Genomic DNA, 15,791 nt, shown 5'->3' with positions numbered 1-15,791 from the left:
TGAATCTTACTTAGTATTTTTCAAAATGGAAGGGTAGCATGGGTAACAATGAGGAGCCCGCATGGAAACTGTAAGTCTGTTCCAGACCGCCGTAAACTTAGGACGTTAGGACCGTCTATAGCGTAGCTGGAGTAAAATAGCTTATTAATAGGCAAGCAATAAACTGTTCACAGCAAAATATTTTTTTGCATCCTTTTTGTATTTGATCACAGTATTGTTTGAGCTGTGGTCGAGTGTTACTGTTAAGCTCAGAGCGCATGCACTGCCTGAGATAAGAAGCGACGTCCAAGTTGGAAACCACAGCAGATTTAAATGTTCAGTACAGCGGTCTGAAACGGCCTGCCAGTGCGTTACCAAGATATTCACTGTCAAAGAGTGTTAAACGTTTTTTGGAACCCTCTGTATTAATAAAATAACTTACGTAATCTATACTACAATAAAGGAAAGAACTGGCTTATACACGTACGGGATAGGGAAATTATGTTTGACGCATCATTACGTCTGAACTACTAGACTGATTAACTTGAAATTTTGCATATAGATTCTTAATTAACCAAGGATGGTTATAGGCCTATTTTCAATTCTTCAAGATTTTATTACGTCAAGTTTTAAAATAGACCTATGTGGAGCACGACTTTCCTGCTAGTACTTACTTAATAAGGTTAATAAGTTGAATTCAGGGATACTAAAATATGTGGAATCAAACAGATATATTTTAAAAATTGTTTAATTATTTGATCAATAAATATTTCTTATTATAAAAATAATTAAATACTAAAGCTTGAATGTGATGCGTAGAAATTCAAAAGAACATAGTAATTGTTTTCATTGGAAGCATGAGTCTATAATTAAGTTTTCTCATTTCGAAAGAAAAATCAAAACTTATTATTCTCATACGATTGCACCTAACAAAAAATATTCTAAAATAATACAAACCTTTACTTTGATGTAATATTTCCAAGGGAAATATTTATTGATGTAATAATAATAATAATATCACTAATAAAAGAAGAAAATCTGGTAAGCTAAGTAATTGCATACATCTTGTTGCGTGTAAATGACTAAAAGAAATAAATAGAACATTCTGAGTGGAATAGAAAGTATTATACATAAAATTACAAATTGCATATTAGCATAACAAAAACCCCGCGCCGCCAATATTTTTACAAAATTCTAATATCTAAAAATAATTGCAATAGCAATAAGAAGATTGCTGTGGGTCATTGTCTGATGACGCCCGAAAGGCTGCTCTCTTACTGGTCTCCTCTTGTGTTTCCCATAATCCGGGAGTTTGTATTATCTGCAACAGAAAGCAAAGTATGATGAGTCATTCAATCCACCAATACTAGATAAAACTACCATACCGCGTAGTAAAAGGTACATTAACTTTACAATAGACTATAGTTCTGGAAGCTTTCTTCATGAGAGACAGTCTTGGAATCAGCCTGTTGTTCTCTCACTATCATATTGTATATTATGATTTGTTGCTCTATTAATAAAATAAATAACTTGGAACATAAATAAATCTCATAATACATATATTTGATTGACCAGACAGATTAATCCACGTAGAGAAACATATTATCATTGTTCTATCAACGTATGGTTCTATTGATGAAACATACTGATGTGCATTGTTATTTATATTTTCAAAATGAAAGTAATTGCATTACATTGTCATTTTACATTAAATTTGCATTATAACATACCTAGACATTATTATCTAGACAGGCTTAGGCTTGAATCTTCACAGATGTTTCATCAGAGTTCAGAAAATCAGTAATAAGTGTTGTACACACAACTGCGATTAACATGACTGTTATTTCGGCTATTTGAACCATTTAACCTCGGGTAAAACATTCTCACGATGTCATAAGAATCGCAGTGTCCTGCACGAAGCTTGAATCTTATGCTTTAATAACGAAAATTGAACTATTCTTGAATGTAGATACAGTTTCCTTTCCTCAAGCTGAAATTCTGTCAATATTTTCAAAAATAGAAACTGAGAGAAATTATGACAATATAGTTTGAGTTATTGTAAGTTATTACAAGAGAAATACAGCAGTTTCATGCATAAATTTTCAAACTATTTGCAAGCAACAAAGTTTAAATTTATAAAAATAAATATTCATTACTTCAGCATATTTTTCGTTTCCATTTTGACTAATTTATAACAGCAGCTTTTTAATTAGACTATCTAATTACCTTTTGAACGAGTTCCTCGAAGGCACATTGAACACCATCAGTAGTTTTAGCACTTGACTCAATGAATAAAGTGGCATGTCTTCTGGCAAATTTCATTCCATCATCACGTGACACTTCCCTATTATCCTGCAAAAATATTTGTATTAGTAAGAAACTGCACTTGAACTTCAAAGGTAAGCAATTTTTTCAACAAAATTAGATACCAATGACTCACCACTCAGCTTATTTCGTCACCTCTATGAACGCACTTGCAATTTTCAACGATTAAATTAATGGAACATAATTGATGGATTTTTATACATTTGAGCTAAGATTGTTTCTCTCTCCGATTTCGATGGAATGAAATTGAATAAAAATGAGATTAGTGTACCAGTGCATTGAAAAATGAGAATTTAGAGAGTTCAGATTACAAATAAAATAATTTTGAAACAATAAATAACAACTTTTGAGACTATGTACATTTTGAGTCTGGCATTTCATTCTTATTCTATTCAATATTAGTTGTTTAAGCTGATTAAAAATTACTGATTACAAATCAAATAAATTTTTGTAATGGAAACATTCAAAGATAAAAATCTATTCACTTTGATGTGCTGCATATACAGACTGCTGCGAAGACAGTCAGAGGATGCTAGGAGACACACAAAGACGAAACGGGGTTTACTCACAAGTTGAGGTTAAGGTCTCATTCAGAAGCTACGATTAATGTTTGAACAATAATCTTGGTAGATGATCTTTGTGCAGTAATTTGAGAAACTTGTATTGAATTGTCATTAGTTTTAATAATAAGTTTCATTCAAAGCTGGGAACATTTATTCAATTTATTCAATAAACACAACTATAACATGTTGTTCAAAATTAATAAGTCAAGAAACAAATTTCATTTGACAGTGAAAAGTTAAGATAAATAGGTTTAGGAAGTTGTTAGGTAGTGGATAGTAAAAGTATCACCACCTTTCCTACCTAATACTATGAAATATACTGTTAATTGCGCATGCTCTTCATCATTGCGGACAATTCCAAGTGGGTTCCGAGCTACCAATCTCGATTAAAACCTTTTTACACGTTAAGATATTTTGAGTAAAAAAAACATAAAATCAAATCGCGAAGTTAAAGGAGATGAATATATGTGAAAAAACATCTATAGTGAGATCCACGTTATAATGGCAGCATTTGGTTAACATTGGTGTTGCTATCCTTGTCTATCATTTAACAAAGCAGAGAGCGCAAAACTTTTCTAGCTCCGCTGGAATCATGGAAATTTATTATAAATCATAAAAAATAATGAATGAAATATTATTGATTTATAACAAAAATGAATAGTTAATATTACAGATATATCGGGTTCAGCTTATCGGCAGAGAATCGGCAACGCTGTTGTCCTATCTTCTCAGCTGACATTATAAGTAGGACCTCTTCATGGTGTATCTTTTTAGTAAAATTCTACTAATAAAAATAGAAAACTAATGAAAAACGAGAATTAAGAGAGTTAGTATTGGAAAATTATCTCACCATATCAATTTTATTTCCTACAACCATTTTAACTATATTGCTTTTTGTTGAATAAGTTTCGAGTTCATTAAGCCACGTTTCTAGCTTGGTGAAAGTTTCTTTCTTAGTAACATCATAAACCAGGATAGCTCCCTGTGCATCCCGGTAGTAACTGGGTGTTAACGTTCGGAACCGTTCTTGACCAGCTGTGTCCTGCAAAATAAAATAAATAATTAACTTTGTTGAGTTTAATAATTCGTACTAACGTTCCAAACTTACAAACATTAATAATAATTGATGACTAATATTGATTGATTAATTTTGAAATGCAGAATATTTTCTTTGAAATGATTTAGATCTTTGAAGTCAAGAATAAAACTTTTTTTGGGAGGCAAAATAATGGTTCCTGAGTCCTGACTGTTTCTGAATGATGGGAAAACTTACGAGCTGATGTGTAATATAGGTAGAGCCCATCCGAATTCAGAACCAGTTAAGGCCGAGACACTTATAACCGCAGCGAGCCCGTGCCGAGGTACGGCCGAGCTACGCCCGTGACACGGTGATGGTGGTAGTAGAACACACATTTATCCGTGCGACAGCCGAGTGGCATCAGTTCTGTAGTGCTACTGTCTCAGTTCTGTGTGGACTGATTTCTGAATGTGTTATACTATTGTTAATACTGATGTAGGCAAGCCCTACATGGATACTAATCATGTGAACAGGTTGCTAAGGTGACTGTTTTAGCAACGAACGTTTACAAGTAAATAACAAGTTGGAGTTTTATGAGAGATGTTAAAAGATAATGTTGTATTTTTATTTTTATCTTGTTCCATGTGAACTTTTAATGAATAAAGTTACAACAATACTATAACACTATTAAAGCTTGTTACATCCGATTTAAATTTATATTTTTCAATTTTGAACTAATTACCTGTAGAAACAGAAGATGAGAATCATAGCGCTGGTATATATTTCGATACATAACAATACCACAATCAGTCATTCATCGGATATATATATCTTCTGCCTTATGTATCTAAACTTAATTAGTTTCAAATTTGAAAGTTATGACAAAGTCACGGGTTCCTTCTTTCATACTTTTTGTTGCTCATTTTATTATTCATTATATTATGTCTATTATACCTTTGGCTTAACCTTCCGGCAGTCGCGCTGTTGTAAAAAGTACAAAAATGTCAGTTTTTTGCTGCACAAAACTATTGAATGGGGTGGTGTCAGCGAATGAGTCATCTATGCATTCCAAAACTTTCCCCCGAAGTCAAAAGAATCGCAGTGTCCTGCACGAAGCTTAAATCTTATGCTTTAATAACGAAAATTGAACTATTCTTGAATGTAGATACAGTTTCCTTTCCTCAAGCTGAAATTCTGTCAATATTTTCAAAAATAGAAACTGAGAGAAATTATGACAATATAGTTTGAGTTATTGTAAGTTATTACAAGAGAAATACAGCAGTTTCATGCATAAATTTTCAAACTATTTGCAAGCAACAAAGTTTAAATTTATAAAAATAAATATTCATTACTTCAGCATATTTTTCGCTTTTATTTTGACTAATTTATAACAGCAGCTTTTTAATTAGACTAATTACCTTTTGAACGAGTTCCTCGAAGGCACATTGAACACCATCAGTAGTTTTAGCACTTGACTCAATGAATAAAGTGGCATGTCTTCTGGCAAATTTCATTCCATCATCACGTGACACTTCCCTATTATCCTGCAAAAATATTTGTATTAGTAAGAAACTGCACTTGAACTTCAAAGGTAAGCAATTTTTTCAACAAAATTAGATACCAATGACTCACCACTCAGCTTATTTCGTCACCTCTATGAACGCACTTGCAATTTTCAACGATTAAATTAATGGAACATAATTGATGGATTTTTATACATTTGAGCTAAGATTGTTTCTCTCTCCGATTTCGATGGAATGAAATTGAATAAAAATGAGATTAGTGTACCAGTGCATTGAAAAATGAGAACTTAGAGAGTTCAGATTACAAATAAAATAATTTTGAAACAATAAATAACAACTTTTGAGACTATGTACATTTTGAGTCTGGCATTTCATTCTTATTCTATTCAATATTAGTTGTTTAAGCTGATTAAAAATTACTGATTACAAATCAAATAAATTTTTGTAATGGAAACATTCAAAGATAAAAATCTATTCACTTTGATGTGCTGCATATACAGACTGCTGCGAAGACAGTCAGAGGATGCTAGGAGACACACAAAGACGAAACGGGGTTTACTCACAAGTTGAGGTTAAGGTCTCATTCAGAAGCTACGATTAATGTTTGAACAATAATCTTGGTAGATGATCTTTGTGCAGTAATTTGAGAAACTTGTATTGAATTGTCATTAGTTTTAATAATAAGTTTCATTCAAAGCTGGGAACATTTATTCAATTTATTCAATAAACACAACTATAACATGTTCAAAATTAATAAGTCAAGAAACAAATTTTATTTGACAGTGAAAAGTTCAAGATAAATAGGTTTAGGAAGCTGTTAGGTAGTGGATAGTAAAAGTATCACCACCTTTCCTACCTATTACTATGAAATATACTGTTAATTGCGCATGCTCTTCATCATTGCGGACAATTCCAAGTGGGTTCCGAGCTACCAATCTCGATTAAAACATTTTTACACGTAAAGATATTTTGAGTAAAAGAAACATAAAATCAAATCGCGAAGTTAAAGGAGATGAATATATGTGAAAAACATCTATAGTGAGATCCACGTTATAATGGCAGCATTTGGTTAACGTTGGTGTTGCTATCCTTGTCTATCATTCTACAAAGCAGAGAGCGCAAAACTTTTCTAACTCCGCTGGAATCATGGAAATTTATTATAAATCATAAAAAAATGGTGAATAAAATATTATTGATTTATAACAAAAATGAATAGTTAATATTACAGATATATCGGGTTCAGCTTATCGGCAGAGAATCGGCAACGCTGTTGTCCTATCTTCTCAGCTGACATTATAATAGGACCTCTTCATGGTGTATCTTTTTAGTAAAATTATACTAATAAAACGAGAATTAAGAGAGTTAGTATTGGAAAATTATCTCACCATATCAATTTTATTTCCTACAACCATTTTAACTATATTGCTTTTTGTTGAATAAGTTTCGAGTTCATTAAGCCACGTTTCTAGCTTGGTGAAAGTTTCTTTCTTAGTAACATCATAAACCAGGATAGCTCCCTGCGCATCCCGGTAGTAACTGGGTGTTAACGTTCGGAACCGTTCTTGACCAGCTGTGTCCTGCAAAATAAAATAAATAATTAACTTTGTTGAGTTTAATATTTGTACTAAAGTTCCAAACTTACAAACATTAATAATAATTGATGACTAATATTGATTGATTAATTTTGAAATACAGAATATTTTCTTTGAAAAAATGATTTAGATCTTTGAAGTCAAGAATAAAACTTTTTTTGGGAGGCAAAATAATGGTTCCTGACTGTTTCTGAATGATGGGAAAACTTACGAGCTGATGTGTAATATAGGTAGAGCCCATCCGAATTCAGGACCAGTTAAGGCCGAGACACTTATAACCGCAGCGAGCCCGTGCCGAGGTACGGCCGAGCTACGCCCGTGACACGGTGATGGTGGTAGGAGAACACACATTTATCCGTGCGACAGCTGAGCGGCAGCAGTGTCCCAGTTCTGTAGTTCTACTGTCTCAGTTCTGTGTGGACTGATTTCTGAATGTGTTATACTATTGTTAATACTGATGTAGGCAAGCCCTACATGGATACTAATCATGTGAACAGGTTGCTAAGGTGACTGTTTTAGCAACGAACGTTTACAAGTAAATAACAAGTTGGAGTTTTATGAGAGATGTTAAAAGATGATGTTGTATTTTTATTTTTATCTTGTTCAATTAAAACTTTTAATGAATAAAGTGTTAATTACAAAAGCACATTTACAACATTGGTGTCGGAAGTGAGATAGAATCATTAAAAAAGAATTGTGCTAAAAGTTTGTACACTCAAAAGTTTTACATGAAAACGTGAGCAAAATTGAAAAAAAGAGATGGAAGTACTCAAAGAGTTTGTAAATTCGATAAAAGAAGGTATGCTAGAATTTGTATCTAATATGGGACAAAATTTGCAACAGGAAATCGAAGAAAGTTTTAAAACCGTTGGAGATTATTTATTTTAGTGTTGATGGCCAAAAAGAAAAAAATGCTAGATGACTTTTAGAAGAAGCATGGCCATTGGTTTGCTCTAGACTTTGATGAGCCTATTAGGATGGCTCTGAGATATATGTATGACATTGTTAGTGTGCCACAAGTTATAGTGATTTACTCACAGGGAATCTGATCACGTGGAAAGAGGCTTATAAGAAATTCAGGCAATTGGAGTCAATGTTCTTTTAACCTGGTCTGACTGATTTAAACATTTTATTAGGTACTTTTAAAACAAGATTTTATCAATTTGAATTTCTGTGTCTGATTAATGAAGAATGATTTCAATAAAATAGACAAACTGGGAATTTATGACTAGATGCAATAATGGAATAAATTGAAAATGATCTGACTGATTGTGAAATGGTTTCAAATATTGAAGTTATTCAATGACAATGCCAAGATAAGAAGGGCATATCTATCTCTCAACCTAGAGTATCAGAGATGAGTAGTTGGAAGCAACAGACCGTTTAAAGCAACATTGTTTGGTGTCTCAAGGAAGTCACACATAAAGTGTGGGCACAGGTAACTTCCTAGGGAGTGCAGGTTACAACATGCATTAGGGTATGCATAAGTGAGAAAATCAGGTGCAAGTGAGGGTGTCACTAGCTCGAATGGGACTCCTCAGTCGTCAGCATGTAGCTGAGTGGAAGCACAGCTGTCCGGAACTGCAGAAACATGGCTATCTGGCAGGGAGGAAACGTGGGTTGTTTAGTACTGCAGACATGGAGGTCTGGCAGGGAAGGAGTGTGTCTGTCCTGAGCTTTGGCTGAGCAGGGTATTGTTCGATTTAGATGTTTGAGACATCGTTAGTGGGGACACGATGAAGCCCACAAGGTTGAGGAACAAATGCTGCTATATCCAATTGTTCAAGTTTCATAAGAAATCCGAAGAATCAAAAGTTTTTGTTATTTAACCAAGAATTGAATTTGGCAATTTACAAAAAATGTTTGCTCAAAATTAGAAAGAGCAAGGGAAGACCTGTACATTTTGAAGAGGATAATTGTGTATACTAGGAAAACTGACGGAATAACCAAACTAAAGGTTGTACACTAATGGTAGCCTATATTTCCTTATCATGGAAATCTGGATATTGGAGACCAACATCCCAAAGGGGGGAAAAGTGATCTAGGCAAGTCCTACAAGGATACTAATCATGTGAACACGTTGCTAAGGTGACTGTTTTAGCAACAAACGTTTACAAGTAAATAACAAGTTGGAGTTTTATGAGAGATGTTAAAAGATAATGTTTTATTTTTATTTTTATCTTGTTCAATGTGAACTTTTAATGAATAAAGTGTTAATTACAAAAGCACATTTACAACAATACTATACACTATTAAAGCTTGTTACATCCGATTTAAATTTATATTTTTCAATTTTGAACTAATTACCTGTAGAAACAGAAGATGAGAATCATAGTGCTGGTATATATTTCGATACATAACAATACCACAATCAGTCATTCATCGGATATATATATCTTCTGCCTTATGTATCTAAACTTAATTAGCTTCAGATTTGAAATTTATGACACAGTCACGGGTTCCTTCTTTCATACTTTTTGTTGCTCATTTTATTATTCATTATATTATGCCTATTATACCTTTGGCTTAACCTTCCGGCAGTCGCGCTGTTGTAAAAAGTACAAAAATGTCAGTTTTTTGCTGCACAAAACTATTGAATGGGGTGGTGTCAGTGAATGAGTCATCTATGCATTCCAAAACTTTCCACCGAAGCAAGAAGCTTTCAAGAGTATCAAAATTTGATACATTCGATAACATTTAATTTTATAAGGAAATGAGAAATCAACTTGGCATTCAGCATATTTTGATGTTATATCAATGGTATGGCATCCTGCCCTGGAGACAATTTGTTCACGTGAGGGTCATACTACTGTTGCAGAAAAAAGCTCTGAGATCAATAACTTCTAGTTATTTCAACGCTGACTCTAAACCCATTCGTTTTTACCAGCACACTGTCTATATGAATAATATTTTTGCATCTCTCCTGAACGCTGAATTTCATCACGAATCCTTCACGGTAAGAGGATAAATTCATGCTCACAATACCAGAACAAGTGCCAAAATATAAAAGTACGTGGATGCCTTAATGCCTACTCTTAAACGTGAGGGATTGTTTCCGAGCATTGGCAATGAATGTATTTCTCTTTAGACTGCACGGTTCAGTAGCTTGAAAAATGTTATAACATGGTCGCTCATTAAAAGAGCTAACAAAATTTGAATGTTATTCAGACAACTCGAGTCACATGATTTCAACACCACAGACTCCTGCCAATTCTGAAATCTATGTTTTTTTTTAATTTCTTGACAATAATTATGAGGCAAAGTATAACTTTATAGTGTGTATAGTGCTTCTTAAGACGCAATCTAGTCAGGAATTCCTGATCTAGAAATTGGAAATCATAGTTCAGCTTTAAACTACTAACTGTACTCTTCATTTTTGAAAGTGGCTATATTATGCCATATAATATTGAAACACGATGAAGCACTAGGATACTGTAAATATGTACTATCTCTAACTTACAAACCGTACTATCTTATCATTTATTTTTCACAATAAATGAGATGTAAGATTCTTTGTGATTTTTGAAGATCAAACAATCTACGTTTCCAAATCATCCCATTATAATCCGTTCTATTCAAAGTGTGTACGATAGAGATTCTGTAAAGTGACTTATTTTTGTTTGTTTTAAAGGATTTCTTACCAGATCAGTGCCTAGAGGCGGTAGGAGCAGATATATTTGACACAATTCTTGAATATTTCACATTGAGGGTGAATAACACGATTTGGGTAGATTTATTCTTGATTATGAAAGCAATTGGCATTTGATGAGCAAAAGCAAACTAACATAGGTAACTCATCTCATTAAATATACAGTTATAAGTAATTGAATAGGCATGGATAAATGTAGAAATAAAATAGAATAATCAATTCTGATATTACAAATCCTCAATAATTATTTCATATAGAATCAAGCACTCCTTACTTACCCAGATGGCCAACTTAATGGTATTCCCATTCAAGGCAATTTTTTTACATTTGAAGTCAACTCCAATCGTAATTGCTTGATCAGCATTGAATTCATTGTCCACAAACCGCATTAAAAGACTGTAAAAATAAAAAAGCTCTATTGATCTACAAAAATTTACAAACATAATAAAATGGGATAATTTAGTTGAATTAGTATTGTGGTTATTCTTAATTAATTTTAAATTAGGAAGAGGCAAAACTTCAACTAATTATAAAGCACATTTTTAGAAGTAGAAAAAATTGTTGCCATAATTATTTAGAATGTTTTACTTGTCACTTCCTGGACTAGAGTACAAAAGTTTTATTGCCAATGGTATAGGCGTATCTATGAATTGGCGGCGCCTCAATTACTTTTGTAATCTTCACCACGGTCCAAGGATCGAAGATTCATTTATATGATCTTCAGACCAGACTACTCATTTCTAGTTCAAGGAATGTAATAAAACGGTGGCTTATTAAAAGAATTAGCCTATTACAATGAACAACCAACGAAACGTGAGTAACCTTCTCTCTACGCCGCCGAATCTTGCCAAATTAAGTGATAACTTAGTTTTTTTATTATCGACAATCATTAATCATGTATGTCGTGTAATAATCAATAAATCAATATTATTATGTAATAATCAATATGAAGTGTGATAATCAGTAATCATGTATTATTTGAATATGTATAACTAGGCAAGAATGCGGAACTTAAAACGGTTGACCGCTATTTTTGTGCACAAACCCTTCGTTATTTGTTTATAACATCTATTTATGTATGCCTGGACATTAATTGTCAAAATGGAAGAGATTTAGAAAAAAAATTGTTCTATTATTTGTAAACAAGCCAATTCATAATAAATAATATCATGTAACCTTACTAATTTACGTCTCGTGTCAGAGTTTTCAGGTCGCATCTCATCAATCTCTGATATTATCAATCTCTAAATATTATCATTAATAATAACAAGAATTAGTTTTTGTACACGACTAATAAGTCTAACAACTACTTTTTTAAATATTATGATTAATAATAACAAGAATGATTAGTTTTTGAACGCAATAATAGTAGATAAAAGTACTGCTCAATGTCAGTGGTTTTGATTCTTTAGTCGTCTCAATTGTCTGCAGTTTTGTTTCACAACATCAGTCTAGACAATTTAGCGTGTCTCATAATTATACATATGTGAATAAATTTATATTTTAAAAGGTTACAGTAATTTTAGGATTGGATTCAAAAATTTAAATGCATTGCTTTGCTGCAACTGGGTTTTGAAAACTTAATAAACCAAACTCATCTACAAAAAGAATATTTACCTAGACTTTCCAACACCACTCTCGCCAATGATTAAAATTTTAAGAGTAGTTAATACACTATCATCCATCCTGAAATTAAACTATTCAACACTTTTCAGGATAATATGTATAGGTTATTGTCTTTGGTTTGTAGCAATCATAAAGTGAAATACAATTGCTGCATAAGAAAAGACGTTTTTACAATACTTTGAAATAACCAACCAAATACTAAACATCAATATTTTGCATCAATTAATCAAATATCAATAATCTTACACCTTAACATGACACACAATCTACGCATAACAAAATGTCTTTGATACTTTCTACAATCTTTTACTTGTCAATTCCTGGACTAGAGTACAAAAGTTTTATTGCCAATGGTATAGGCGTATCTATGAATTGGCGGCGACTCACTTACTTTTGTAATCTTCACCACGGTCCAAGGATCGAGGATTCGTTTATATGATCTTCAGACCAGACTACTCATTTCTAGTTCAAGGAATGTAATAGAACGGTGGCTTATTAAAAAAATTAGCCTATTACAATGAACACCCAACGAAACGTGAGTAACCTTCTCTCTAAGCCGCCGAATCTTGCCAAATGAAGTGATAACTTAGTTTTTTTATTATCGACAATCATTAATCATGTATGACGTGTAATAATCAATAAATCAATATTATTATGTAATAATCAATATGACGTGTGATAATCAATAATCATGTATTATTAGAATATGTATAACTAGGCAAGAATGCGGAACTTAAAACGGTTGACCGCTATTTTTGTGCACAAACCCTTCGTTATTTGTTTATAACATCTATCTATCTATGTATGCCTGGACATTAATTGCAAAAATGGAAGAGATTTAGAAAAAAATTGTTCTATTATTTGTAAACAAGCCAATTCATAATAATAGACCCTAAATAATATCATGTAACCTTACTAATTTACGTCTCGTGTCAGAGTTTTCAGGTCGCATCTCATCAATCTCTGATATTATCAATCTCTAAATATTATCTTTAATAATAACAAGGCTGCACTTTAGTATATGGGCCGCGGAATCCAGCATTGAGACCTATACAGATCGATAGAGGAGATCAATACGAGATCAACCATGTATGACATTGTTGTCGATTTCCAAGGATTAGCTGAAAAAACATGGTGGAAAGTTCAAAATTTTTTATATCAATTTTATTTTTAATAATTTTTTATGGCTAAAATATGTTTAAAATTAGTGCAATCTTATGTAAAATTTGACGAGGAATCCAATGAAACTAATTTCAGGTTCGTAACTTCAGTAGTTTTTGAGATATTGCAAAAAATGTGCAGAAAAATGCAAATTTTTTGCTTTAAAAAAGGTTAACTTGTTTTCATGATGCTTAATAGGTATTTTTAACTATTGGATTTAGTAGAATGATGAATTCTGAAGAAAAAATGTCCAGTCATTCGATAGCCTAAACTTGAAATTGTTGGAGATATTTGAGAAAAAACATGGCGGAAAGTTCAAAATTTTTATTTTTAATTTTCTATGGCTGAAATATGTTTAAAACTAGTGCAATCTTATGTAAAATTTGACGAGGAATCCAATGAAACTAATTTCAGGTGCGTAACTTTAGTAGTTTTTGAGATATAGCAAAAAATGTGCAGAAAATTGCAATTTTTTTTATTTAAAATAGGTTAACTTGTTTTCATTGTGATTAATAGGTATTTTTAACTATTGGATTTAGTGGAATGATGAATTCTAAAGAAAAAATGTCTTGTCACTCAATAGCCTAACCTAACCTAACCTAACCCAACCTAACCTAACCTAACCTAATCTAACCCAACCTAACCTAACCCAACCTAACCTAACCTAACCCAAATGTGACTAAACATTTTTTCTTTAGAATTCATCATTCCACTAAATCCACTAATTCAGCCATGTTTTTTCACAAATATTTACAAACATAATAAAATGGGATAATTTAGTTGAATTAATATTGTGGTTATTCTTAATTAATTTTAAATTAGGAAGAGGCAAAACTTCAACTAATTATAAAGCACATTTTTAGAAGTAGAAAAAATTGTTGCCATAATTATTTAGAATGTTTTACTTGTCACTTCCTGGACTAGAGTACAAAAGTTTTATTGCCAATGGTATAGGCGTATCTATGAATTGGCGGCGACTCACTTACTTTTGTAATCTTCACCACGGTCCAAGGATCGAGGATTCGTTTATATGATCTTCAGACCAGACTACTCATTTCTAGTTCAAGGAATGTAATAGAACGGTGGCTTATTAAAAGAATTAGCCTATTACAATGAACACCCAACGAAACGTGAGTAACCTTCTCTCTACGCCGCCGAATCTTGCCAAATGAAGTGATAACTTAGTTTTTTTATTATCGACAATCATTAATCATGTATGACGTGTAATAATCAATAAATAAATATTATTATGTAATAATCAATATGACGTGTGATAATTAATAATCATGTATTATTTGAATATGTATAACTAGGCAAGAATGCGGAACTTAAAACGGTTGACCGCTATTTTTGTGCACAAACCCTTCGTTATTTGTTTATAACATCTATCTATGTATGCCTGGGCATTAATTGCAAAAATGGAAGAAGAAAAAAAATTGTTCTATTATTTGTAAACAAGCCAATTCATAATAATAGACCCTAAATAATATCATGTAACCTTACTAATTTACGTCTCGTGTCAGAGTTTTCAGGTCGCATCTCATCAATCTCTGATATTATCAATCTCTAAATATTATCATTAATAATAACAAGAATCAGTTTTTGTACGACTAATAAGTCTAACGACTACTTTTTTAAATATTATGATTAATAATAACAAGAATGATTAGTTTTTGAACGCAATAATAGTAGATAAAAGTACTGCTCAATGTCAGTGGTTTCGATTCTTTAGTCGTCTCAATTGACTGCAGTTTTCCTCCACAACATCAGTCTAGACAATTTAGCGTGTCTCATAATTATACATATGTGAATAGATTTATATTTTAAAAGGTTACAGTAATCTTAGGATTGGATTCAAAAATTTAAATGCATTGCTTTGCTGCAACTGAGTTTTGAAAACTTAATAAACCAAACTCATCTACAAAAAATAATATTTACCTAGACTTTCCAACACCACTCTCGCCAATGATTAAAATTTTAAGAGTAGTTAATACACTATCATCCATCCTGAAATTAAACTATTCAACACTTTTCAGGATAATATGTATAGGTTATTGTCTTTGGTTTGTAGCAATCATAAAGTAAAATACAATTGCTGCATAAGAAAAGACGTTTTTACAATACTTTGAAATAACCAAATACTAAACATCAATATTTTGCATCAATTAATCAAATATCAATAATCTTACACCTTAACATGACACACAATCTACGCATAACAAAATGTCTTTGATACTTTCTACAATCTTCTTTCTTCATTCCTCTACTCCATCCACTTGTATTTTGCTTTTTGCAACTTGATTCTTGATGTTGTTATGATGACAGATCAGCTGACTCACCTCACTCAAATTACGT

At 32.1% G+C, this 15,791-nt stretch overlaps 1 protein-coding gene across 4 annotated transcripts; it reads right to left on the bottom strand.

Annotated features, from left to right (window-relative positions):
- Positions 1–709: 709 nt before the first annotated feature.
- LOC111054493 (ras-related protein Rab-18-B) lies at positions 710–15,751 on the bottom strand. Of its 4 annotated transcripts, none has more exons than XM_039423693.1 (5): positions 15,375–15,751; positions 10,928–11,045; positions 3,718–3,909; positions 2,206–2,331; positions 710–1,300 (listed from the first exon to the last, which is right to left on the bottom strand). In XM_039423693.1, exons 1-5 carry the CDS (start codon positions 15,440–15,442, stop codon positions 1,181–1,183), a joined length of 624 nt encoding a protein of 207 aa, XP_039279627.1. In that variant the 5' UTR covers positions 15,443–15,751; the 3' UTR covers positions 710–1,180. The 4 variants fall into 4 exon arrangements, with proteins under 4 accessions (XP_039279627.1, XP_039279625.1, XP_022197227.1 ...); XM_039423691.1 differs by lacking the exon at positions 15,375–15,751 and adding an exon at positions 12,267–12,584; XM_022341535.2 differs by lacking the exons at positions 2,206–2,331; positions 3,718–3,909 and adding exons at positions 5,304–5,429; positions 6,794–6,985 and having other exon boundaries at positions 714–1,300; positions 15,375–15,746.
- Between the last annotated feature and the right edge of the window lie 40 nt (positions 15,752–15,791).

The sequence above is a fragment of the Nilaparvata lugens genome, chromosome 3, assembly GCF_014356525.2.
Source record: "Nilaparvata lugens isolate BPH chromosome 3, ASM1435652v1, whole genome shotgun sequence".
Lineage (NCBI taxonomy): Eukaryota > Metazoa > Arthropoda > Insecta > Hemiptera > Delphacidae > Nilaparvata > Nilaparvata lugens.
This window is presented reverse-complemented; position numbering and strand designations above follow the sequence as displayed.